Source organism: Notechis scutatus, unplaced genomic scaffold (genome assembly GCF_049901735.1).
Source record: "Notechis scutatus isolate UNSWTSFEM ecotype Mainland unplaced genomic scaffold, rNotScu1.2 NSCUSCF64, whole genome shotgun sequence".
NCBI classification, from domain to species: domain Eukaryota; kingdom Metazoa; phylum Chordata; class Lepidosauria; order Squamata; family Elapidae; genus Notechis; species Notechis scutatus.
Window position 1 is genome coordinate 101,566 of NW_028263168.1, and position 26,231 is coordinate 127,796.

The 26,231-nt window shown below is 49.5% G+C and overlaps 2 protein-coding genes across 7 annotated transcripts in view; one reads left to right on the forward strand and one right to left on the reverse strand.

The window, feature by feature from the left end:
• Window positions 1–8,403, forward strand: part of LOC148128458 (vomeronasal type-2 receptor 26-like) — a 17,946-nt gene extending 9,543 nt beyond the window's left edge. For all 5 annotated transcript variants that reach the window (XM_087949067.1, XM_087949069.1, XM_087949068.1 and 2 more), the window contains 2 exons: window positions 6,161–6,287; window positions 7,145–8,403. In XM_087949067.1, the coding sequence (XP_087805193.1) occupies window positions 6,161–6,287; window positions 7,145–8,055 (1,038 nt within the window). In that variant the 3' untranslated portion in view covers window positions 8,056–8,403. The remainder of the gene's footprint in view (window positions 1–6,160; window positions 6,288–7,144) is intronic.
• Window positions 1–21,933, reverse strand: part of LOC148128457 (vomeronasal type-2 receptor 26-like) — a 50,054-nt gene extending 28,121 nt beyond the window's left edge. The window contains exons 1-2 of one of the 2 annotated variants that reach the window (XM_087949073.1): window positions 13,386–14,602; window positions 10,901–11,265 (exon numbers count right to left, since the gene is read on the reverse strand). The gene's annotated coding sequence lies outside the window, so the exon portion shown is untranslated. Of the gene's footprint in view, window positions 1–10,900; window positions 11,266–13,385; window positions 14,603–21,818 lie in introns of those variants that run through there. The other variant, XM_087949072.1, reaches the window with a different exon arrangement.
• Window positions 21,934–26,231: the final 4,298 nt, after the last annotated feature.

Sequence of the window (26,231 nt, forward strand, 5' to 3'; positions counted from 1 at the left end):
TGGGACATCTGCCCGATCTGCGCCACAGCCACCACGTGGTAGGGAAAGCTAGGAGAGCGACTGGGACAAGCGGGCGACCCGGTTCGGGGTGTGGCCAACCAGGGGTGACCACCGGTTCACCTGAGCCGGTGAGAACCGGTTGAATACCACTTCTGCGTGAGCTGCAGTTTGAGTGGCCCCTTGTCCTCAGTGCCCCAGTCTCAGCTCAGGCGCTCTTTCTTTGTATCGGCCCCTGAAACGGCTCTGGGAACTCCGTTGCAGCTCTCGGAGGTTAATTCCCTTTGGACTCTTGGCAGGGTTATTCGATATAAATATCTCGTTGCTCTAAAGGCTGCTCAAATAAACATTCTTGGGAAGAGCAGCCCCATCTTGTTGGATTTCCAGATCTTTGAGACCTTGTTTGAGTTCACTAAGTGCACTAACTCATCCCCCATCCTTAAAAGCCCTTCCCTGCAGAAGCCACGGGGCTGAGTACCAATGAGTAGTTGTGTGTTCATTTTCCCCACAACAACAACCCTGTGAGTTGAGTTGGGCTGAGAGACTGGCCCCAAATCCCCCAGCCTGCTTCATGACCAAGGCGGGACTTGAACTCACATCCTCTTGCTTTCTACTTTGGGGCTTAACCAGTAGACCAAACTGGGTCCCTTACATACTTATCAAGCTTGGCACAATCCTTCATCCAGTGCATCATTAATGTTCTTGTATGAGATACTATAATTTATCAAATCCTAAAACCCAGATAGTTTTCTATTGCTTTTTAGTCATACAGTTGTTTCTAGGAGGAAATCATAAATATTTTTCTGGAAAGTTGGTAATGTTTAAATAACATAAAAGTATATTTGCCTGAGAATTGTTATAAATCTTGTATAATAGCAATTTATCAACCCTATTATATTAATGACAACATAGAAAAATTGATGACTTAACGACAAAATGTTGTATCTTCCCACTTTCATGACAAAGATTAAAAAAACTAAAGATTATTTGAGTACCATTTTTAAATCAGTTTTTATCCACTTAATTATCATACCATCCACCCCTCACTTAACTGGGTTTCTGATCACATCACAAAATTGTTTGTTACTCTTTCCTGAGATCAAGTTATATCAGCATAATAATGTATTTAGGAAATGAAATAATATGTGAGGATGACTTGCATAGAGCACATAAGTTATATCCCCCTTTCCCACAACCCATTTAGAAAGGGCAGTGATAGGAGGGAATGACTTTTGGGGGTGGAGGAGAGATTCTGCCTGGGGAAGAAGCAGATAAGAGGAGGACACCTACAGCTGCATAAAAAAGGGTCGGTGGGAGATTTGTACTTTCTGGCTCCCCAAATCCTGTCAGTGCAGCATTACAGCGAAGTGGGCCTAGCTCAGGTTTCCTGTCTGGGCTTCCTGGGAGAGGATTACCCTGACAATTTTCTTCTTCAGAAATCCGTGTTTCTGATAACCAACCTGTTGCTTTCAGGGAGTTCATAAATCTCCTTTTTTCTGTTGTTCAACTATATTTTGTCAAAATCTATATTGTCAAAATATGATCGACAAATTTTTGTGAACTTTTTTCGTTCACTTGTAAGATAGTGGTAACACCCATTTTCCTAATGAAGCATGTCTGTAAATTAGACAACTACAGAAGAAAGATTAAATATTGAAAAAGCGTCTGGGATAAGAAACAAAGTTTTCTGCTTTTAAAATTGCTGCATGTTCCCATTCTAGTTCCATCCTTTCCTGGAGAAGAATGAGTTTGTCAATATTTCAGACCTTAAACTCTACATGGACCCAAATGGAGAGGTAGCAGCAGATCTGTTCATTTGGGGCTTCTTGGTTCTTCCCAGGGATGATCCCAGGAGAGAGACTGTGGCGTATTTTGTAAGACAGAGACTTTATATCAGAAAGATGTTCTTTCACGGCTAAAGTTGCTCAACAAGGTAGGAGAAAGTTTGGTGTCTTCTCTCCATTTTCCAAAGCCTGAGGTCCCATTTCAAGAGGGCTGATGCTATTCCCCAAAGGTGGTTGACCTTCACCGAGAATTGAATCTGGGCAGGAGAAACCGGATTTTTTCCCTTAGGCTGCTTGGGAGGCATCGGTATTGTTCCATTTTGTGGACCACGTACAATTAAGGGTCTCCATCAAACGGGTGAGAATCCCACAAGGGCTGGGGAATGTGTCGCTAGTAGCTTCTGGTTGTTTGCTCCTTGTGCCCAGAAGAGCAACGAAGGCGGCAATTCTGCTGACCGGGGCCTGAATCCAGGCTTGGACTGTATCGGATGGGATTGAATCGTGATTGGACGGAGGTCCTTTTGGCCCCATTGGGGGGAAAGAAGCTTCTTCTCGTCCTGCTTGGGGAAAAGTGTCCCCTGAAGGGGCAGCTCCATAATCTGGGAGGCTCTTAAGGAGGCCGGACCTGGCCAGAGCTCTCCATGCCTCCCTTTCACCCTCCCTGGGATGGAGCAATGGGCCTTCTGCTCCTAGGAAGCAGCTCCAAGGCTTTCAGTTCACCTGAAATTATCAAGATTGTTCTGATATCACACCTTAAAATTATGGGTGTGAGAAGAGGGGAGAAATGCGTGTTAATGGGGTCATGAGAAGGAACCGGCTGGTTATCACTTAATGCTGAAATCTTTTCTCAGTTCCATCCAGGGGTGGGATTCAAATTTTGTAACAACTGGTTCTGTGGGCGTGGCTTAATTTGTGGGTGTGGCTTGATGGTCACGTGACCAGATGGGCATGGCCAGGTGGCCATGTGACTGGCAAACCAAATACAATTGGTCCTCGCTTAATGGCCAGTTGCTTAGCAAGTGTTCTAATTTATGACTGATCTCCCCAGAGCTCCTTGACCTGTTTTTGGAGTTTTGACAACCATAACACAAACACACAAACACACACACACACACAGCCTTCTGATCCTGCTATTCTTTGATTCTGTAAGGATCTCCTGCTGGAGCAGGGGTTGGACTAGATGACCTCCGAGATCCCTTGCAGCCCAGCCCTAGATTGCTGTGCTGCTTCAAAGAGTCTTCTGAAGCCAGGGTTTGTGTCCTTCCTTCCTCTCCTTTTTTCTCTCTCTCTCTCCCTCCCTCCTTCCATGTATTTATCTATCCATCCATATATCTCATTCACTTTCTCCTCCCTCCATCTCTTTCTTTCTTTTTCTTTCTTTGTCCCATCCTTCCATCTCTCCCTTTCTTTGTCTATCCATTTTCCTCCTTTTTTTCTTCCTTTCTCTCTTTTCTTTTCTTTCTCTTTCCTTTCTTGTCTCTCTCTTCCTCTTCTCTCATTCCCTCTATTTCTCTTTCCCTCTTTCTCTCTCTTCCCCTCTCTGTATCTCTCTGTATCTCTCTCTCATTCTGCCTCTTTCCCTGTCTTCCCTCCTCCCCTTGTGTGTGTGTGTGTGTGTGTGTGTGTGTGTGTGTGTGTGTAAAAGAGAGGCATGGATAAGTCTGACCAGGTCTGGTCTCTTTAAGAACCTCCCCAACTATGAACCGGCCCTTTCAGGGGACACTTTTCCCCAAGCAGGACGAAGCTTCTCTCCCAATGGGACCAAAAGGACCTCCACCCAATCATGATTCAAATTCATCTGAATTCAGGCCCTGGTCAACAGAATTCCCTTTTTTCTTTGCTAGTTTGGGCACAAGGAGCAAACAAACCTGAAGCTCTTAGTGACACATTCCCCAGCCCTTGTGGGATTCTCACCAGTTTGAAGGAGATACTAAACCATAGGTGGTTCACAAAATGGAGCAGTGCGAGAAGGTAAGGGTGACGGTGGGGGATAGCGAAGTGGCTGGGTCCCTATCTTCCCCTCTCTCTCCCCCACTCTGTGTGTGTGTGTGTATCTGTGAATGTGTGTGTGTGTGTGTCTCCCTGAAAGCCGCGGCATGGCCAAGCCAGCAAGCTCTCCTTGGCGCTCTTCGCTACTTCTTTCATTTCTTCTTTTTTGAATCCAGACTGGCTAAACAACGATTGCCAGACTGCGGTGGAAGCGTCCATTCGGGTGACCCTCCTCCTCCTCCTCTTCCTCCTCCTCTCGCACCCGGCAGCTGTGGATGGATCAGGAGGGTGCAGTTGTGTGGGGAGATGCTCGCTCCTCAAGTGAGCAGCCACCCACCCCATACCAGGTTTTGCTGTGCTTTGGCATTTGCTTGAGGAGCATCTCCCCGTGCGCATGCACCCTCCCAGCCCCCTGCCACAAGGCCGGTTATGAGAGGAGGAGGAGGAGGAGGAGGAGGAGAAGGTCCCCGAAGGATGCTTCCACCGCGGCCTGGCGATCATTGTTCAGCCAGTCTGCATTCCAAAAAGAAGAAATGAAGAAGTAGCGAAGAGCGCCAAGGAGAGCTTGCTGGCTTGGCCATGCCACGGCTTTCAGGGAGACACACACATACAGAGTGGGAGAGAGAATCAGGAAGATAGGGACCCGGCCGCTTCACTATCCCCGCCGTCACCCTCACCTTCTTAGGCAGGCAGGAGGAGGGGGGGGCAGGCCAGCCGCTTCAGCAAGGTGAAGAGGAGGCGACCAAGCACAGGCGAGTAGAAACCTGGGAACGGCGGCTCCTAAAGGGCTTTGAGGTCGGATTGACCTGGAGCGGCCGAGATCCGAGTGAGCATTGCACCACAGGTTCACCTGATCGCCCACTTCTTTGGTGTTGGCTTTACGGAGCCGCAGCGTGAGGTCTGGGCTGACATGTGACAGCAGTGCCTTTAGCTGTGCTTGCTTGTAAGTGTCCAAATAATCTGGTGAAGACCGGAGGAGTCACTCAGGTAGACCTCCCCATCCGCAGTCCTCCTCCTGCAAAAAGGCCATTCCCTGAGCTAAGAAGGCAAGGAGCTGCGCTCGACTCACCCAATTCCTAGGACTACCCCAAATGGTCCCAATTCGGCAGGAGAGGGTAGCTCCCCTGGCAGTTCCCCTTTCCCTCAGTGCTCTGACTTCCTGTGGCTCGCCTCCAGCCTGAACACCAGGTTGGACCACCAGAAGGCCACTTCCCCTGCTTCTCAATGGCGCTCCTGTGCCGGCCACTGCAGGACTCTCCATCTCTTTCTCCAAATTCTCCCTCAACTTCGAAATGATGACACCTGTTGCCGACATGGGTACGACCGGGCTGCCGGTCACCTTTACCCCCCACCCCACTTGCCTTTTGCTGCTGCCACCTGGACCCCTAACCCCCAGCAGGTAAGGCCCAGCACCTGCGGTGAATCCCAGCTAAATTTCACTGTACCGGAGGACATGTGGAGAGGCTCATGTTCTCCTGCTGCTGGGAAAGCAAGAGAGTCTTTCCCGGCACAGCGAAAAGTTTGCAACTTCCCTCCAATAGGGAAATGGGTGGCTCTGGGCAGCAGAGAAGCAGCCCGCTTGAATCCTGTTTCTCTCTGCCACCCGGAGCTGTGCCGGGAAAGACTCTCTTGCTCTCCCAGCAGTAGGAGAACACGAGCCTCTCCACATGTCTTCCAGTACAGCGAAATGTAGCTCGGGTCCCCACCAGTCTGCATCTCGCCCCCGCCTGGATTCACCGCAGATACTGGGCCTTACCTGCTGGGGGTGAGGGCGGCGGGTGGTGGCAGCAAAAGGCAAGTGGGGGGGGGGGTAAAGGTGACCGGCAGTGGCAGGTAGGCGACTGGGCCCCAGAGCTTGCAGAGCCTCCCTCACCCAGGGAGATCAGGCAGGGCCACAGCGGAAGGCATGCAGCAATGGCTGGACTGGCGAGTGGGCAAAAGCAGGCTGCAGGCGATGCCGCGCATGCACGATAAGGACTGACTGGGAGCGGAGGGGAGGGGCGGGCAGAGAGGGGCGGGGCCAGTCAGTGGTGCAATTTGCTGGTTCTCTGAACTGCGCAGAATCATAACAACTGCTTCTATGGAACTGGACAGAACCAGTAGAATCCCACCACTGGTTCCATCTCTCCAGACTTTTCTATTTAATAAAGTCCTCTTTTTTTTTTTTTGGCAATGTGAGATGCCAAAAGCAAAAGAGAGGAACTAAAGGAAAAATCTTCCAGAAGTTATATCTCCAACCATTTGTAAATAGTGAGAGATTTTGTATTTACTTAAGTGAAGACCAGAGGCTAATATCTAATATCTTGTATAAAATCCATTTTTACCTCCATTTTCCATGGACGAGGTCCTAACACATTTCCTTTGGCAATCTTATTTTTTTTTCTGCTCAGTCCTTTCCTCAATCTGAATGTGTGGAAAGTTGTCATCCTGGATTTGTCAAGAGGGCTCGAGAAGGAGAGCCAGTTTGCTGTTACGACTGCATTCCTTGTCCGGAGGGGACCTTCTCCATTCAGAAAGGTGGGTGACACCAGAGGAAAATAGGAGGCCTGGTGGAACTGGATCCATCCAGAGCATTGTCATGAAAGTGTGAATTAAACACACTTTGAAGCTTTATTGGTTTCTGGTTTATTTCCGAAATGCCTCATTTCTTATCTAAACAGAAGAGCAAAAAGACTGTGAAGGAAGGGCTGGATAGAGAGAGGTGGCTGTGGCAGATTGGACAAGCTTTACTACTGCCAGAGAAAATATTTCTTCTTTTTAGCTTGGATGTGTCCTTCCTTCCACATTTACTTCTCTAGGAACACCTGAGTTCCTTGAAACACGAGGAATGGTTTTAGGTCCACCTCCTGAAAGGAGGATTGCAATGCAGTCTACATGGGTTCCCTTTGAGGAACACTGAAAAGGTGTTGCTGATGTACGAGATACACAATATGGTGGCATGGATAGTTATGCCTGTATGTGTCTGCACCCGTATCACCACTGCTCCAATGGCCATTCCAAATTATTTGCAACAGTCACTTGATCTGCCAGCCACCTCTGAGGCAAGTATGACAAGAATTGCCATCTGACAATAAGTTTCTCTAGAAAGATTAATTGATTCATTATTTTCCTTTAGTAATGGAGGTTCCTATCAATATTCTGAACATTACAAAGGAAATCTTTCAAGTCCAAAGCTTCCCTCAATTTCATAGCCTATCAAAAATATACTGTAGCTATATTTTTTAAAAAAGTGATACACTTATTTTTTGTCTCTGGAGATATTAAGAAATCCATCCCAGAAAATGCTCCTGATAATCACTTGTTCCCAAAGAATGTACAATATATCTTGAAATGCAAAGGACAAAGAAATATGGGGTTGTTTTTTTTTTTCTCAGATACAGAAAAATGCACCAAATGTCCGGATGATAAATTCCCAAATAAAAAAAGAGTCCAATGTATCCCCAAAGTTATAACCTTCCTGTCTTATGAAGAACTTCTGGGCATCATCCTGGTTTCTTTTGCCCTATTCTTGTTCCTAACCACAGGCCTTGTTTTAATCGTCTTCATTAAATACCGAGAAACTCCCCTTGTCAAAGCCAACAACCGGGACCTCTCCTACATCCTCCTGGTCTCCCTCCTGCTTTGCTTCTTGTCTCCTTCTCTCTTCATTGGTCAACCAAGGAAAGCCACCTGCCTTCTCCGACAAACGGTCTTCAGCATCATCTTCTCAGTTGCCGTTTCTTCTCTCTTGGCCAAAACCATCATGGTGGTGCTGGCTTTCCTGGCCACAAAACCAGGAAACCGAGCAAAGAGATGGTTGGGGAAGAGCTTGGCCAACTCCATCATCCTGTCTTCTTCTGGTGTCCAAGTTATCATCTGCTCCATCTGGCTGGGAGTTTCTCCCCCCTTCCCTGACTCTGACCTCCTCTCCCAGCCTGGAGAGATCATCCTGCAATGCAACCAAGGGGCCGTTGTCATGTTCTACATCACCCTCAGCTACATGGGCTTCCTGGCTGCCGTCTGCTTCACGGTGGCTTTCCTGGCCAGGAATCTGCCTGGGGCCTTCAACGAAGCCAAGTTGATCACCTTCAGCATGCTGGTCTTCTGCAGTGTCTGGGTGACTTTTGTGCCCACCTACCTGAGCACCAAAGGGAAACACATGGTGGCTGTGCAGGTCTTCTCCATCCTGGCCTCCAGTGCTGGTCTGCTGGTCTGCATCTTCATCCCCAAGTGCTACATTATCCTTCTGAGGCCAGAGCTGAACACAAAGGAGCATCTCACAGCCAGAACAAATGTAAAAACATGAGATATAACATCATTATGATAGTGGAAGAATTGTTAATGTTTCTTTTATTTGATTTCCATTTTGATAGTATGCAGGAGTCAAAGAAAATGATATCTATATGTTTCAAAATGGGGAATTGTTGAACGACTGGAATTCTCCCCTTTCAATAAATATTGCTAAAGAGACCACTGTAAAATTCAGAGGAATTCAGCTGTTCAGCAACAGCTACTGAACATGATACCTTATAAAAAATGATTGACGCACTTGTTCCCACTGACAGCAGCTAAACATGTGGGTGGGTGGTGAGAGAATGTGTAGGAAAAGAGGTCAGGAGGAAGCTGTGGGAACCAAACACCAGCCTGGTTGCCTGATCCTCTCCCTAAAAATGCCAGAATGATGTGAAATGCCATGCTTGACTGGCTCCCAGCTGAGGAGGGAAATCTTCATCCCTCTTATATGAGTCTTTCTTGATTTCCTGATAAAACCTCCTTTGCAGAAAGAATTCAGCAGAACAGCTGTCTGGGATTTCAGTTTGGGATTTATGTATACTTCACAGCAAAAAAAAAAAAAAGGAAAAAAAAAATGAAGTGTGTAAAGAAATTTCCACTGTATATTTTTTTTCTTTCATCAACCAGAAAATAAAATAGCCGTTTTCAGGCTCTTTAATTTTCCACTCTACAATTTGTACCTAAAGCATTTCTCTGCTCCTCCTCCAAGCCTGTCTCGTCTGTGAAGGGCTGGAGAAGATGTCCAGAGAAAGGGGACCTTGGGACTCTTCCCAGGAGGAGGTTGCAGGGATCCTGTCTCAAGGCAGCCGCATCATTGACCAGGTCACAAACCTCCAATGCTGCATAATGTTCATCCAGGTCCAAGAAGGGGCTGAATAAGTGGGGGGGGGACTTCTAGGTTTCTAGGAAGAGGCACCCATGGAAGCTGCTCTGCTCTCCAACCACAGAGATTGCTGATCAATTGGGAATCAATTTTTATGTCTCATAAAGGCTCCTAACTGCGAATAGGATCCCTTTGCAAATTCCATTTTAAGGAGATAAGAAAAGCTCTGGTGGATCAGAAGAAGGTCAGTCTAAGATTCACACAAATCCCTCTGGTTCTTGCACAAGCAGTAGAAGAAGGCCGAGACTTGTGGCTTTGTGCCACATGGAAGAGGCGTTTATCCAGAGGTGGAATTCAGTAGGTTTTGACCAGTTCTGGAGAACTGGTAGTGGAAATTTTGAGTGGTTCGGAGAACTGGCAAATACCGCCTCTGACTGGCCTCGCCCCCATCTCTTCTCTGCCTCCCACTGAGTCCCAGCTGATCGGCTGGATTGGTTGCCCTGCACAGGAGAACGGAGCTGGAAAGCAGGTTAGTCGGGAGAGGAAGGAATGGGCTTTTGAAGTAACTTTCCACTGCCAGCCCGCCACACAAGCCCCGCCCCAAAGCCATGCCCACAGAACCAGTAGTAAAAAAAAATGATCCCCACCACAGCGATTATCCCACAATTTCACTTTCCTCCATCACTACCCACAACATTGGACACTCGGCCATCTCACACTCTAGGAATCTCCAATTTTAGTATCTCACATTAATCTGAGAAAATGTTTCAAAATTTCCCACCCCAAATTCAATAAGAGTTAAGGCGGGACTGGAATTCAAAAGTCTCCCGGTGATCCGCTCAAAGTCCCCCAGGAAGTTTTCCTGCCTGAGGGAGGATTAGTACTCAAAGCCTCCCGAATCTTGGCCGATACAACCAACAAGTCCTAAATCAATTATTGTCAGGAAGCTCACTCAAATTGACCGGCAATTCATGCAAAAAAATTAGGCTGTGCGTTTCCCAGAAGATGGGTAGGCTCCATAAACAATGCCATTGTTTCATTTGAGGAATGAAGGCGGAGATGGAAGGTTCTGGAAACGCCATTTTACAGGATGCACCTTCTTTAGGCCCGACTGCCCCTGTTTTTCTTTGTACAACACCTGAGCTAAGGAATCTCTGAAACATTGTCTTGGGTTTAGGTCCAGGGGCCACAGGAGAAGTCTCCCATCCTAAAACGTATCCTGATCCCTTTCTATTTTGAGTGCACCATGGTGGGTCTGTCCCCATTCTTGGGAAGGGGACATATTGTGTGGGTGTGTTTGCTATGTATATTGACAACACGCAATTTTTAGGGGAACCTTTGAAAGTGAGCTCAGTCTGCTCCTAAACTGTGAGCCCTATCTGACCATCACAACACCCGAAGGACATCCAGATATACACAAAGCCTTGTTTTTCTATGCTTCAAGCATGGACATCAATCTGATCATCGGTCCACTCATATTTTATCTTTTTGGAATGTGCAGTAAGTTTAACACATACTAAATCTCACACGTGGTCATTTTGCCATTCTAGGCCCTTTTGCTTTTTTTCTATCAGCTGCCTGTTGTCTTTCCGCCTTATTCCTTGGATGGCTCCAAAGACCACAAAGCTAGAACTTCTTGGAAAAATCCATCACTTGTTTATACCAAGAACAATCCAAGTTCATTTGCTTAATTTTCATGGTCCAACTCTGCCCTTTTCATCCCAGTTTCATGGTGGGCAACACCCATTCAGCAAGGAGACGTAATGGTGTAGCCACTGGATGCAGATGTTTGCTTGTTATGATACAAGAGTGTTGCACTGGTCTGGCGTGAGTGAGCAAAGAGATGGGATTCCCCTGCTTCCTCCCTAAAATATTTTTAAATAAATACTTTTCTTCCTTATCTGCATGATTGGCCTTCAGTGGACATGATTGTAGATGACCAGGGAGAAAAAAGGGAAGATTACCAGGTTTATGCAGGAATCCTCAGATCTAGCTTTGCTTTCGCTGTGACCACTTGACTTTAGTGAAAGCATACCTTTTACTAGATGCAACTCGACTGCAAATGGAGACGAGTCTTTCTTTCCTGAAGGTCCAAGCTGGGCCGGGCCTGATAACCACTCACCTGCTTGGCTGCAATGTCTTCTCTTTGGCTGTGGGTGGTTCTCTTGTGGGTGTCCGTGCATCTGGGAAGGGTGAGGAGACAGGAGATATCGGAATATCTCGGAATATCTCGGAATATCTCGGCTGGGCCCAGGAGTTTCTTTGCCACTCATTGCCTCTTCCTTCTTCTTCTGAAAACATCATCAGAAAACTCAAAAGGCCAACAGTAACAATGATTTGGGTCTTATTAACCAGAGCTGGGGAGGAGAGAGATGACTGGAGAATATTGGAGGGCCTCTTCTAGAGGAAAGGATGAAAACAAACAAACAGAAAGAAAAGTGAAAGCTTTCAGGCTTTCTACCCCCCACCTCTTCATTTATGGCCCAAAATGTCTTCATCATCAACGTTTGCTAGGCCAGCCCCTTTTGGCACCCCAGGGACCCCCACAGTTGCATTCAGCAGGCAACTTGAAGAAGAAGAGGGTGTAAGTCCATGAATGGAGATTGGACAGCCACTTGTCTGACATGGTATAGGGCAGGGGTGGGATTCAAATGTGGGTGTGGCTGGGTGGGTGTGGCTTCTTTTTTGCAGCACCCCCCTTGTTTTTGGGCCTCCTGGACCTCAGGGAAGCCTCCTGGGGGGCGTTTTTGCTCCCAGAAGTCTTCCCTGGGGCCCAAGAAGGCACAAAACGGAGCACAGGGCGGGGCGCGCAGCATACATACACCCCCCACACCCCCTTTTGCCTCCTGGGCCTCAGGGAAGCGTCCTGGGCAAAGCAGTAAGACAGCGAGGGGGATCCCGGCACAGCTGATCATCGGGAAGGGAAAAAGAACCTGAAAAGATTCCTTCAGGAGTGACTGGGTGGGGAAGGACGCAGTCAGTGATGTCGGGCAGGCGCAATAAAGACTGACTGGGAGGGGAGGGTGGAGAGGGGCGGGGCCAGCCAGGGGCACGATTTGCTGGCTCTCCGAACTGTGCAGAATCATAACAACCAGTTCTATAGAACGGTCTGAACTGGTAGAATCCCACCCCAGTATAGGGTCTCCTGCTTGAGCAGGGGTTGGACTAGAAGACCTCCAAGGCCCTTCCAGCTCTATTCTGATTGGTTAATAAAGGGCCAAGTCCAGCAAAAGGAGCTGGAGACTCACCGAGAATTCCAATCCCATCAAGGAGTGTCCAGAAGACTCCACGGCTTTGATCCCCAACCTGTGTCCCCTGAGCATGTACAGTCTTCCCTCTCCTAAAGATAGGATTTCTCCTCCTCTCTTCTACAACCCAACGCCTGGCTCTTAACACAGCAATGGCAGAGCCAGGAGAAAAAAAGAAAGAAAAGAAAGAAAGAAAGAAAGAAAGAAAGAAAGAAAGAAAGAAAGAAAGAAAGAAAGAAAGAAAGAAAGAAAGAAAGAAAGAAAGAAAGAAAGAAAGAAAGAAAGAAAGAAAAAAGAAAGAGGAAAGAGCACAGTCCCACCTAAAAGTCTCAACCAGAATTCCTCTCGTTCCTGAGGTTTTCTTTTGCACAAAATGTTCCCTTTCCTTCCTTCTCTTTATTTATATTTGTATCCCTTCCATTCTACCACACAACACAACACACACACACACACACACCCCTCTGTTCTTACCTTCTGTTCCCGGGCTTGCTTTTTGCTAGTCATCTTGTACAACTTATGTACTTTCTTGGTGTTAAATTCAGTAAACTTGGAGGCAAATACCCATAGATTCCTGAAAGGAGGTGAACAGCTATTTTAATTTTCTCTTTTTTAGGAGCTGGGCCAGAAGCCCAGACTTTTCATGCCGGAGGAAAGAGATGCCCCAAAGAAGCAGTGATGGAGAGATGCTTTCTTCTGGGGCCCAAAAGTTCCCTCTTACACAAAAATGTCTTACTTCAAACTTGAGTGATGAAGACTCCCAAGATAAAGTCTGCAGAGTTTGATGCAAGCATGGCATGACCAGTCTGCTACTTTTCTTGACTACTGCAAATGCCGGTATTGTGGTTTTCTAGGGGTTTGGACTAAAATGTGGATTTTGTTTTTAACACTCATATTTAACAACATATTTCCACATAGGGGAATTCAACAATTGGAGACGGCATCTCATTTGAGGCATTGCAGCAGGTATTCAAGGGGAGTTGGACTGTTTGCTTGTGGCTATGTAGAGATTCTAGGCGATTCCTCTTTTAACTCCATCCCCAGGTTCTGCCTCTTCTTCCCCTAGACCTCCAAACTCAAAAAGACTCCTGACTTGCAAATCTGACTGCAACATCTGGACAAGAGGGAGGGGGAGGGAGGGAGGGAGAGAGGGAGAGAGAGGGAGGGGAGAGAGGGAGATTGCAGAATTGGTGGGCAGGCAAATCACCGTCTCCATTCTTCAAGAACTTCCTGTTCAGGGTGGATTTTCAAACATTCAGCCATGTGGTCTCCTACCTTGAGCAGGCAACTCCGACTTTGCTCCAGCTGCTCTTCCTCTCTAATGGCTTTTTTTCTGGCTCATCCAGATGCTTCAGGGACTTCTTCACTGGGCTCATCAGCTCTTTGCACTTGGGAGACAGAAAAAGCAAAGCTCCATGTGAGTCGCACATCAGAAGGAAGGCGAGGAAAGGGAGACCCCGATTGAGGCAACCTTTTGAGGCTAGGGGCCCATTTGAATCTGGGGAGGGGATCTGCTGTGGGCACCCTCTCAAAATGGCAGCCAGAGGAGTCTTCCCCGTTCCCAAGACAAGTCACCAGGCTACAGAGAGGACAACGTTGGAGTGGGAGGTTCCACTCTTGCAAAGCAGACTCTCTCTTTTCATCCCATTCTCAGAAGATCTACAATTCTCCTGTGTTAGAGGTAAACTGGTTGCGGGAAAAGTCCTTTTCCGTTGAGATGAACCTGCCAGGGACCGTGTTTGGCTTTCCAGCATGTCAGCCACCTTAACTGAGAAGGGGAAGAAAGTGAGAGGGCGAAGGAGCCTGAGGTGTATCCAGAGAAACACCTGGAGCCACACGGTCTCCAGCCCCAGTTGGCTGGGCAAGAACAAGCAAGCGAAAGCGATCCAGAGTTCAGGATGGGATTTAACGCTCGTCTGGGGAGGCCCTAAAATCTTGGAGACGGTGCGAGAGGTTCCCCACCTTTCTTGAGGTGAATTCATTCAGGTGGAGGAAGGGAGCTTTTGTTTCGATCCAGAGGGACCGATCGTTTCATGAAAGAGGCAGTCCTCGACTTACAACCATGAGAAGCTACAGCGGCACTGAACCAAGTGACTTATGACCCTTATGGCCGTTGCAGCATCCTCCTGCCACTAAGAGATGGCAGGGGGGTGTTTGAGGTGCCGGCCCCGCAGGCTCACCCCATTGACTGTTGCACTACTCCGAAACCGGCGCCTCGAATACGGCAGCACATTGGGAAATTAGAGCAAAGCCGCCGCGACCACATTCGAGGCACCGGCTCTGGAGTGGTGCAACAGTCAATGGGGTGAGCCTGCAGGGCCGGTACCTTGAACGCCCCCTGCTGCCTCTTAGTGCCCCTCTGACGGCCCCCTTGGGGACGCTAAGAGGTGGCAGGGGGCATTCGAGGCACCGGCACCACAGGCTCACCCCATTGGGAAGAGAGTTTAAAAGAGATGCAAGCTGAGTGCGGTGTCTGCTGGGAGCAAACGTGAGTTTACCTTGTGTTGACTTTGCTTATCTGTGTTCCTGGCGTCTTCCCAACCGTGTTGAGTTATTGCCATGCCTTCAAGTCTGGAATTCCTTCTCCTGCCCTGCCGAACTGATGACCTCCTCTTGCCTTGATTGGACTTCTAGTTACAGTGTTTGTTGACCACGTTTTGGTCTTGATTCTCTGCAGCCAAAGGCTGTTCCTGGGAGAGTTTTCCTCCAGCCCAGAAGGTAACCACGACATTGGGGGCAAAGTTGGAGCTAATAAAGGGACTCCTACTGATTATCTGACTGGGTTGCCTTTGGGCCACGCCCCTTTGGGTCATCACAGTTAAAAGGTGCAGGTGTGAATGCAGCCACTGGGGAAGAGACCGGGTTCAGTGGGTCGTGTGGATCTCACAAGAGTCAGTCGGGTGGGGTGGTAGTTGAATCCCAGGGGGCCCTGAGTTCCAGTCCTGCCTGGGGTGCCAAGCCAGCTAGGAGGCTCTGGACCAGCCGCTCTCTCGGAGCCCTGGGAAAGAGGCATTGGCAACCGCTTCTGAGCAGCTTCCCCTGGGGGCTTCCGGGCAACCTTCCCGCCCAGCTGGGCGAGGCCGAGGGGCCTCTCTGGGCCTGGCTTCTTCCTCGCTGGTCAAGCGGCCTCCAATGGGCTGGATTCGGAGAGGGTTTGGCAGGGGGCTGTGCTGTGAGGAGGGGGCACACAGGGGTCCTGCAGTGCCAGGGGGTCTGCAGGGGTCCGCCCCTCCCTAGTGAGGGCAGGGAGGGAGGGGGCCTGGGGGAGAGGTTGTTTCACTTCTGATGGCCATAAGAAACCAGGGTTCCTGCATTCTGCAAGCTAGCCAATGACTGAGGGTCTCTTCAGGGGTCTTTGTTCTTCCCCAAAATGGAGGCAGGACGTGGAGAGGGGCTGGTCTGCATCCGAGTTTTTCAAACTTGAGGAGGAATGGACTTCAACCCCCAGAGTTCCCCTCCCAACAATGCATGGACTTCCTCATGCTGGGCAGGGAATTCTGGGAATTAAAGTCCCTTCATCTTCAACTTCCAACTTTGGAAAATGCTGGTCTCCCTTCTTCCCTTTTGTGAGGGGTTAAAGCCCTGCACCAAGACTTGGCTAACTCACAGGTTGCTCAATCTATTTTCTTTTTTTCTTGGTCTCTCCCTCCCTCCCTCTCCCGCTCTCCCTTCCCGGCAACCCCGGATCCCCCTTGGAAGATGGGGAGGAAGAGCGCCCCCTGTGGGAAGGGTGAGGCAGCACTCCAGCGGGACTCCAGTAGGGGGCGGCAGAGGCCTCGGAGCTGGCGGACTTCTGGCACCGTCGGGCAGCGCGAAGGGAAAGGGGGGGATTTGGAGAAGGCGGGAGGGGGGGCTCCAGGCGCACTGCCAGCCGAGCCGTCGAAGAGAACAGCGCCCCTTTGGCTCGCTCCCTTCGGCGGCTCCTCTCCAGCCTTTCAGCGGCGCTCTGTCCCCCCCCACCCTGCCACGTTCCCCCTCGTTCCCGCCCTTTCTTCAAGGCCCCCCTGCTCCCCCAAGCGCTCTCCTCCCCCCGCCCACACGCCCCCCCGCCCACACACCCCACAAACGCTTTGCCCTTAGCAGCGCCCCCCCGGCTCCCCTCCCCGACAGACAGCCCGGCTCTCCCCCTTCTCCTCGCCTGCCCCGCTTCCTTGGCCCGGACCAGCCACCACCCCTCCAGGGACCCCGAAATCCTCATCCGCCAAGACCCCTCGCCGCTCCTCTCTTAGGGGAGCTGGAGCTCTCAGCCCTCCCCCCGCGCTCTTTCTCAGCGCCTGTCTGGGTAAAAGGCGCCTTTTCTTTTCTTTTTTAAAGAAATTTTATTAATTTTCAATAAACAAACATACACAAGCAAAACACAAAACATGAAAACATAAAACTTCTTTTTGGAAAGCGGCTTGGTCCCGGGTTACATCTTTTGGTACAGACATAAATCAAGTTCATGCTCACTTTATATACCATTTCATATCTTATTTACCATTCTGTATTTTCTATATGGCTTCTCCCCTCTTTTCACTCTCTTAATTCTATTTTATTTATTTCATCTCAATTTAAATCATTATGTTATATCTTTTGTCCGTTCTGTTTCAATTATCTATTCTTCTTTTCTCATTAACACAATATTTCTCCTGTAATCACTGATTGAAGTATGACGCCTTTATATCTTTCCCCTAAATTTAACACTTAAAATAATATATAATTTTCATTCTGATTCTGCTTAGCACATTCTAAAGCTACATACATTTTAAAATAGAAAAATAATAAGTTTATAATATAATTAAAACAATAATCCATAGCAAATTAAACTCTATCATTAAATCTTAAGCATTTTACACATTCCTTTTAATATTTTATTAAATCATATAACGATCCAGTTTTCTAACATTGTTTCAAATAAAAATACAACAATACAGTCTTATGTACTTTTGCAGAATCTCTTTTGTAGTTATATTTTTACCCATTATCTCTGAAAAAATCCTGTTTCTTTACACCTTGTTTCAAACCTTTATAACTTCTCTTCCCCTTTTCTCTTCCTCTCTTCTCCGATCTAGTCTTTTTACACCCCCGTCTCTTGATCTCCACCCTCTTAGTTTCCACTCTCTTCTGTATTTCTCTTTTCTGTTGCTTCCTGACATTGTATCGATTTTTCACCTTATTTTTCCCTTTTTTTGGTTGTTTTTTTAAGTCTTAAATTCTCTATTCTCTTTCCCCTCTTTCCCTTTTCTTCCCCAACTAAAGTTGTTTGTTCATTAAAGATGGCTTCTTCTTCTTCATCCCAGCCTTCTTGTTCTTGTAATTTCTGATAGGTAGAAATCGCCATTTCTAAGAAATGAAAAACAGTTCCAGAAGAGCCCTTCCCTTCTTGTTCCTCTTCTTTTAGCTTTTTAAATTCCATTTTCAGTTCTTCAACAGATAATGCCATTGTGAAAACTTTTTTAGACAACCCAAAAGTTTTTAATCTTTCAAATAATAATTTCGAAAAGTCCCAAAGTCACCAAGCAATCCAAATAAACACAAGCTGTTTCATTTAGCACTTTCTTCTTTTTAAACTTTCTCTTCCTGGGGTACAGTTCAATTGTAAAGTTCCAAAGTATATCTTTTAGAAGTCTTATTACAATTCAACTCTGATCTTATAAGCTCCAAGCAGCCTCCTCCAGCAAAGTCTTAATATTAATTCTGTACCTCTCCCTTCCCACTTATAGCAAAAATAATAATAATTTTTTTTTTAATTCCAATGTTCAGAAATCTTTAATGTCCCCTTGGCTTTGATTTTCAAATTTAATTACCTTGATGCCAAAACGGGTTTTTCCGATTTCCATCTGCTATTTCAGTAGGGAAGGAGAGTGAGAGAAAACAAACTTTCCCTTTTAAACTTTCTTCCGCCGCTTTTTACGATCTTCTTTGGGAACAATGTATCTTTAATGAAGTTAAGTTTCCAGGGTGTTTAGATGTTATTTGTTATCCCGGTTCAGCCAAAAACTTTCACTTTCTCAGCTTCCTCCTGCACTTTCTTGTCTGGATGAAAGCTTCTTTGTGGCGGCCATTGCTGACCGCCGCTCCACCGCTTTTGGAAAAAGGAGTAAAGCCAGCTGAGGAGGGGGGTTGCGATTCCCCCAGACCCCTGCTGGGTCTCCCCTATCTTCAGTCACCTCTACGGGGTTACTATTAACCCCCAAATCCAGCTGGATCGGGGGTACTCCAGCGGCGAGCGCAGCAGGAACAGCGCACGATCACAGATTCCTGCCGCCGCCGAAGCCTTGCAAACTGGAAGTCAAAAGGCGCCTTTTCTTTTGAGCGACTCATCCAATCACAGCACTTTTTGTTCCTTTGGGTCTGTGGTAGAACTAGGAGAACAACGGTTATAATGACAGCGCCCCATCTTAGTCTCTTCCAAAGAGGCTCTGTTGTACAATGAGGAGAATACTGGTCATAATCGGGGTGTAAAATATGATGGATATTTTAAAAAAAGACCCGACACAGACAGTGCACTGTCACTGCAGAAATGGAACCTGATGTACGATACAGGAATAAAATAATTTTTAAAATCCATGCAAGTCAATAGCCACCAGCATGTCTTATAATGGATTCCATAGTAAATGTTTTGCTCTGTGGAAAAAGCACAAAAAGCCGCAAACACAATTCCCTAAATAATAGGGGGAGGGGCGGGAGGGCTGCTGAATCCCCCGGAGGAGCCTCTTCCTCAGCGGCGGGGCTGCTCTGGAAAAGGGGCACCAGGCGATCTCCCCGGATGGCAGTCCTGGAGGCAGCCCCCCCTCTGGCTCGGTGGGGCAGGCAGGGAGGGTCCCTCGGAGAGGAGGGGGAGGCTCCTGCAAGTATCCCGGCCCTGTCCTGTCCCTGGCCTTCCGAGCGGTGGGCAGCGGCTTCCTCTCCCGCCGGACCCTCACAGCTTCCGGGCCCCAGGGGATCATCTGGATGGCCTCGCAGACCTGGAAACGGAGGTCTCATGTGGTGGGGGGTCCTCCTGTTGCTCAGACGGGCCAGTTTCCGGGGCTGCCTGGGTGACTGGAGCCCGTGGAGGTCAGATGGGGAGGGATCCGCCTGACCTGAACCCCAATGCAAGGCAGGTCTCTCCCCCCGGAGTGGCTCCTCTCCTCTCTCTCCGCCCCTGAGGCTCCCTCGCCTCCTCCGGGGTTGCTTCCTGGGGTTGGTGGGAGGAAGAAGGGCCCAACTCTGGGGGGGAGGAGGGGGCAGCCAAGGGGCCCCTCAGCCCCACAGCCAGGGCAAAAGGCAGAAGTGGAGGGTCCCTCAGCTGCCCCTCCTGGCTGCTCAGCCCCGCCGCCCCCGGAGGAGAGACTGGGGGGGCAGAGAAGGCCGGGGGTCCTTTCAGAGCATTGGGGGAGGGCAGTTGGGAGCTCTTGGCAGGGAAGCGGGTGGGGGGAGGGGAGGTGACACTTGACCCGCCCTCCCCCTAAGAGAGGGTGGGCTCCCCCTCGCCCTCCCCAGGCAGGCTCCCCCCACTGCTCTCCCGCCCCCCCCAAACGCTTCTCCCCCGGGCGCCCCGACCATCCCTGCCGCCCCCCCAGCCCCCCCCGTTCCTTTGGAAAGAAATCTCTTTTTCCTCCTTTCAGCGTTTGGCTTCGTTCATTCGGAGCCTCCGATTTCCTGGTTTCCCTCAAAATGGGGGCTCTGCTTGAGTTGCGTCTCCCTGATTCTGCCTTTGATATTTGTCTCTCTTGTCTTCTTTCAGGTTATCGGGGGTCTTTCTGCAACCATGCTGGTTCCTTCTGGGATCCTCCTTCCCTTCCCTTCTTTCCCTATTCTTTGTCCTTTCCTTTCCCTTCCCTTTCCTTCTTTCCCTTTCCTTTCCTTCTTTCCCTATTCTTTTCCCTATTCTTTTCCCTATTCCTTTTCCTCCTCCCTTCCTCACCTATTGACTTCTGTTCCTTCCCATCTTCCTCTTCTGCTTCTTCCTTTTCTTTTCCTCCTCCTATTTTTTTTTCCTTTCCTTTCCTTTCCTTCCCTTCCCTATCCTTCCCTTCCCTTTTCTTATTCTTTTCCTCCATTCATCTGTTGACTTCAGTTCCTTCCCATCTTCCTTTTCTGCTTCTTCCTTTTCCTTTCCTCCTATTTATTTCCTTTCTTTTCATTCTTTTCCTTCCCTTCCCTATCCTTCCCTTTCCTTCCCTGTCCGTTTTCCTTTCCTTCCCTATTCGTTTTCCTTTCCTTTCCTATTCCCTTTCCTTTCCTTTCCTATTCCTTTTCCTCCTTACTTCCTCATCTATTGACTTCAGTTCCTTCCCGTCTTCCTTTTCTTCTTCCTTTTCCTTTCCTCCTCCTATTGATTTCCATTCTAATCCTGTCTTCAAAAGAAAAGCTCCATGGGTGACTTCGAACTATCCTCAGGGGAGTCTCAGTTCCCATGGAAAGACAAGGGGGAGAGACCCATCCACCTCTTTTGTGGGTCTCTCTGACCCCCCCCCCCTGATTTCTTCCCCTCTGCTGGGAGTTGGGGGACCCTGAGCGGGTTTCCCACCTGCCTCCATTCCAGGCATCCTAATTTCGTACTTTCTGCAATCAAGTTTGGAGAGGTTAACGTTGAGTTTGTATCTGTTGTGTGCTCTTGTATTGTTGTGGTTGAAGCTGAAATAGTCATTGACTGGTAAGACATTGTAGCAGATAATTTTGTGCGCTACACTTAAGTCTAACCGTAGGTGGCGTAGTTTAAGGTTGTCCAAGCCCAAAATCTCAAGCCTGGTGATATAGGGCAGTGGTTCCCAAAGTGGGTGGTACTGCCCCCTGGGGGGCAATGGGATGCCTTAGGGGGGTGCTAAGAGGCAAGGGGGTGGCAGGGGGTGCTAAGAGGCGGCAGGGAGCGTTTGAGGTGCCGGCCCTGCAGCCTCACCCCACTGACTGTTGCACCGTTCTGGTACAATAGTCAATGGCATCTGTGGATCACCTAGGGGAGGCAGAGGAAGGGGGCTTTGACCACATGCCCAATATCCAGGCTCAGCCAAGCCCGCCCCTCTTTGTAGTTGCTGTGCCTGACAGCAAGTTCACAGGCTGCCCCTCCCAAGCTGCTCCCCCTCCAGGGGCATTCACGTCTTAGAGGGCGGTGCTGTTCCCTCCTTCCTAGAGCCAGTACAGTTCAGGGTTGAGGAAGCCCAGGGCAGGCAGCAGCAACATGTTGGGAAAGCAGAGCATAGCCAGAGTGGTTTTGCTCTACTTTCCTGACGTGCCTGCAGGGGCGGTGTTTCAAATGCAGCAGCAGTTGGGAAAGTAGAGCAAAGCCACTCTGGTCTGTCTGCCTGGCTACCTTCCTGCCTACCTACCTACCTACCTGCTTGCCTGCCTATCTATCTATCTATCTATCTATCTATCTATCTATCTATCTATCTATCTATCTATCTATCTATCTATCTATCTATCTATCTATCTATCTATCTATCTATCTATCTATCTATCTATCTATCTATTTATCTATTTATTTATCCATTTATACATCAATCCAAAAGGTCTGTCTGTTTGTCTTTCTGTCTGTCTACCTACCTACCTATCTACCAATATATTTATCTATCTATCTATCCATACATACATACATACATACATACATACATCTATCTATCTATCTACCTACCTACCTATCCATCCATCCATCCGAAAGGCCTGCCAGCCTGCCTTTCTACCTGTCTGCCTGCCTACCTATCCACCTACCTACCTACCTATCTATCAATAGATCTATCCACTTACCTATTTGTCTCTCTCTGTCTGTCTCTATCCATCCATCCACCCATCCATGTTCGAGGCGCTGGCCCTGCAGGCACATTGTGAAAGTAGAGCAAAGCCAGTCTGGGAGGGAGTGAGGGAGAGAGAGAGAGGGGGAGAAACCTGATGCATCAGATTGAAATGAGGCCTAGTTTAGACTTACATCTTTGCTAGCATCTTTGCCAGCACATTGAAACCTCTTTGGCTTCTATTAAAGGTTTTGTGGACGAAACATGGCCAAGGCTATCAGGAAGCTCTCACATTTTGCTTTAAACAGGATCCATTGGACCAGACCTCCACTGTCTCCAGCCATCTCAAGCCAAGAGGAGTCCCACCGCGACCCCCTCTCCACTCCCAAAAGGCATCAGGAGCAGGGATGGGATTCTACTGGTTCAGACCAGTTCTATAGAACCGGTTGTTATGATTCAGCACAGTTCGGAGAAGCAGCAAATTGTGCCCCTGGCTGGCCATGCCCCTCTCCGCCCACCCTTCCCCTCACCTCCAGTCAGCCCTTATCGCACATGCGCAACATCACGCGCATGCCCATCATCACTGATTGCATTCTCCCCACCCAGTCACTCCTTAAGACATTTCTTTTTTTTTATTCCCCTCCCAACAATCAGCTGTTCCAATGATCAGCTGTGCCGGGATCCCACTTGCTGTCTCACTGCTTTGCCTAGGAGGCTTCCCTGAGCCCAAGAGGCCCAAAAATGGAGCACGGAGAGGTGCTGCATGCCCCCCACTCAATTTTTTGCCTTCCTGAGCCCCAGGAAACCTTCCTGGGAGCAAAAATGCCCCCCTGGAGGCTTCCTTGAGGCCCAGGAAACCCAAAAACGGAGCTCACCTAGCCATGCCCACAGAACCAGTTGTTAAATAATTTGAATCCTACCCCTGGTCAGGAGGAGTTGTCCACTCCCCTGGGCAGAAGAGGACTGCTGAGTTTGGCTCTGTCCACAGCTTCAGGTATTCAGCCAGACACGGAGTTTCCCACTGGTGTTTCCAAAGCCAGCCAGAGCCCCTGTGGATCCCCCTGCAAGACCACCTCGCTTTTCTCCCAGAGATTCTCTTGTTTCCCCTTCAGATCATGATCTGTCTGTTTCTGGAATTGGAGGCTGTTCCTGGCCGGCCTCCCCTCTTCCTTCCCTGCACTGGTTACTGTGGTCCTTGGATTCACATCTGGGGCCATTTCTCTTCCCACCCGGGAGGGAAAGTATTTCTATGATCCCCTCCAAGTTCACACCCTCCCTTTCTTTCTCTGCCTGTGAGGGCCCCAGTGGGGGCATCGGACCCCCTCCCAGCCCTGGGCTACAGCAGGTTTTGCTGTCTCTTGGGGAAAGATTCCTTCCCCAATCAGAGTCTGCCTGAGCCCCATCATCCACTTCCCTCCCTGCCTGGCATCAATTCCTCCATTCAGATAAAGGAAAAAGGGAGCTTGGACGTTCTTCAACTCAGGAAGGTCACACTTGCCCCTCAAAGCCAAATTCCCCTTCGGTTCTTGGATCCCTCCAGCCATTGCACGGCTGAGGTCGCAGCAGGGCCAGGGTGGCTGAGAATCAGGATAGAAGGTGCCACATAGACTCAACAAAGCTCCCCACCACAACAGATTTTCAGACACAGGTTGTGGCCTCACACACAGTCCTAAATGGTGCCTTTATTTGGCATCAGGAAGGAACATGGGATCAACCTCACAACCCTCACCCTATAGGGGGGCCCTAGCTATTATCCCTGGTGGCAGATGGAAGATTGTGAGTCCCATTCCTGACACCAGTTTCTGTGGAATCAAATGCAGGACCCAAAAACCCCAATAATCAAAGTTCACTGGTGTAATTATTTATTCAGTGTCCACTGGAGGAATTTCCCTCTAGAAAATGGCAGGACAGATTCCCACAGACAAAAGGAGACACTCATATTTATACATTTGTGGAAAAGAGAATAAAGTGATAACCATCAATGTGAATATCTAATAGATGATATAACTGAGAATATTCATAATTAGCACACCTCAAGGTACCTTCATGCCCACCCACTGTTACCATCCTCAAGAAACAGATGTTGTCTAAATAAAAGGTTGCACATGCATTAACTCTTTATTTCTATCTTGGTAACACATTCTCATTCCTCCAAGAAATTGGTTTCCTCATATTCTTCCGGACACTCTTTATTTATTTGAATAAAAATTGTTGCTCCACTCATGTATGGAAGATAGCTTGGAGCTGAAATTCATCAGTCTCACACCTCCACATTTCTAAGCTGCTCCTTTGTTTTAAGCTCTGGCCTCAGAAGGATAATGTAGCACTTGGGGATGAAGATGCAGACCAGCAGACCAGCACTGGAGGCCAGGATGAAGAAGACCTGCACAGCCACCATGTGTTTCCCTTTGGTGCTCAGGTAGGTGGGCACAAAAGTCACCCAGACACTGCAGAAGACCAGCATGTGATCAACTTGGCTTCGTTGAAGGCCCCGGGCAGATTCCTGGCCAGGAAAGCCACCATGAAGCAGAGGGACCCAGGAAGCCCATGTAGCTGAGGGTGACGTAGAACAAGAAAACGGCCCCTTCATTGCATTGCAGGATGATCTCTCCAGGTTGGGAGTGGAGGTCAGAATCAGGGAAGGGGGGAGAAACTCCCAGCCAGATGGAGCAGTTGAGCACTTGGACAGAAGAAGAAGAAAGGATGATGGAGTTGGCCAAGCTCTTCCCCAACCATCTTTTCACTCGGTTTCCTGGTTTTGTGGCCAGGAAAGCCAGCACCACCATGATGGTTTTGGCCAAGAGAGAAGAAATGGCAACTGAGAAGATGAGGCTGAAGACCATTTGTCGGAGAAGGCAGGTGGCTTTCCTTGGTTGACCAATGAAGAGAGAAGAAGACAAGAAGCAAAGCAGGAGGGAGACCAGGAAGATGTAGGAGAGGTCCCGGTTGTTGGCTTTGACAAGGGGAGTTTCTCGGTATTTAATGAAGATGATTAAAACAAGGCCTGTGGTTAGGAAGAAGAGCAGGGCAAAAGAGACCAGGATGATGCCCAGGTGTTCTTATAAGACAGGAAAGGTTATAACTTTGGGGATACATTGGATTCTGTGGGAAAATCCGCCGCTCCTTTCCCACGGGGAGGGGCACCCAGGCCCTTTTCCCACCGCCTTCCACACTCCTCCTCCCCCCCGCCCAAGGGGGGAACCCCAAAGGCCCTTTGGTTCCCCCCAGCAGCCTCTAGGACCCCCCAAAAAGACCCAGCCCTGCCTGCGCACAAAGTCCCACCATCGCTCCAGGGTCCCCACCCGAGCAGTTCAAGGCGGGGAAAGGGGAGGAGCCCAATCCTGGCCCCGCCTCTCCCCGCAGGGGGCAGAGCAGATCCCCGCCCCCCGCGGAGAGGCCCCCTCCTTCCCGCCCGGGAAGCCTCGCAGAATTTGGATAGAAAGCCGGGAGCAGCAGTTTCAGAGGAAGAAGGGCGCATGCGCGAGCGAACGTTGCCCGTAGCAGCTGGAGGGAGAGACGATTCCACCTGTGAGGCTCTTTTCCAAGGAAGGCCGGAAGTAGGCATTCCTTTTCGCTCTAGGACCTCGCAGCTCTCTGGCCTTAACCCTTGCGCTGCGCCTCGATCAGTCAGGCACAGATGACGCGGACTACAGAACACATGAACCACCCGGTCTCCCTCGGCGTTGGCCCTTTCTCGAGCCCCGAGACGCTCCTTTGCGGCCCATCATCCACTCCCGCTCCCGTCAGGCCTCAACGCCGCCCCTGCCTCTTGCCCGCCTCTGCTTCTCTCCATGCCCAGCCTGATGGGAAGGGCGAAGGGTTCAACCCACCCCCCCCAGCCGCTGCAAGAGGGTCTGGCAGGGAGGAGCCGCCCTAAGAAGGGGGTCCCTGCAGAGGGCAGCCTGCAATTGGGGGGGGGGCTTTGGTGGAAGGCGGCTTATGTTGGGGCGGGAAGAGGGGCAGCTGCACCTTCAAAAACGCCCTTTAATCTGGAGGTGTTTTCTCCCTCCCCCCAGAGATCCCAGATCACTGCGATCGGCTGGAGAGGAAAGGATCCCCTGACCCCCAGGGAGCTTCTCCCTGTCTGGAGGGGGCTGAAGGGGGTCCCTGCTCTCCCCAGGAGCCTCTTTCCTCCCTGCAGCCCCAGAGACGCCATGCCAGCCCCAGGGGGGGAAAAGGGGGGGTCGCAGGGCAGCAGAGGGAGGGGAGAGTCCCACTGGGAAAGGGGCCTGGGGGGGGCTCTGGCCCAGCCTCAGGGCAAGCAGCCCCCAGGAAGGAGGAAGCGCCAGTCTGCCCCCCCCCACTTCAGGGTGCCAGGAGGGACCCTGGGAAATGGCAGCTGCCTCCCCCGCCCTCTGTGGCCGGACCAGGAGAGCCCCCCCCCGAGGCTCAGGTGGGGGGCTGGGGGTCCCTGGAGACGGGAGCTGGG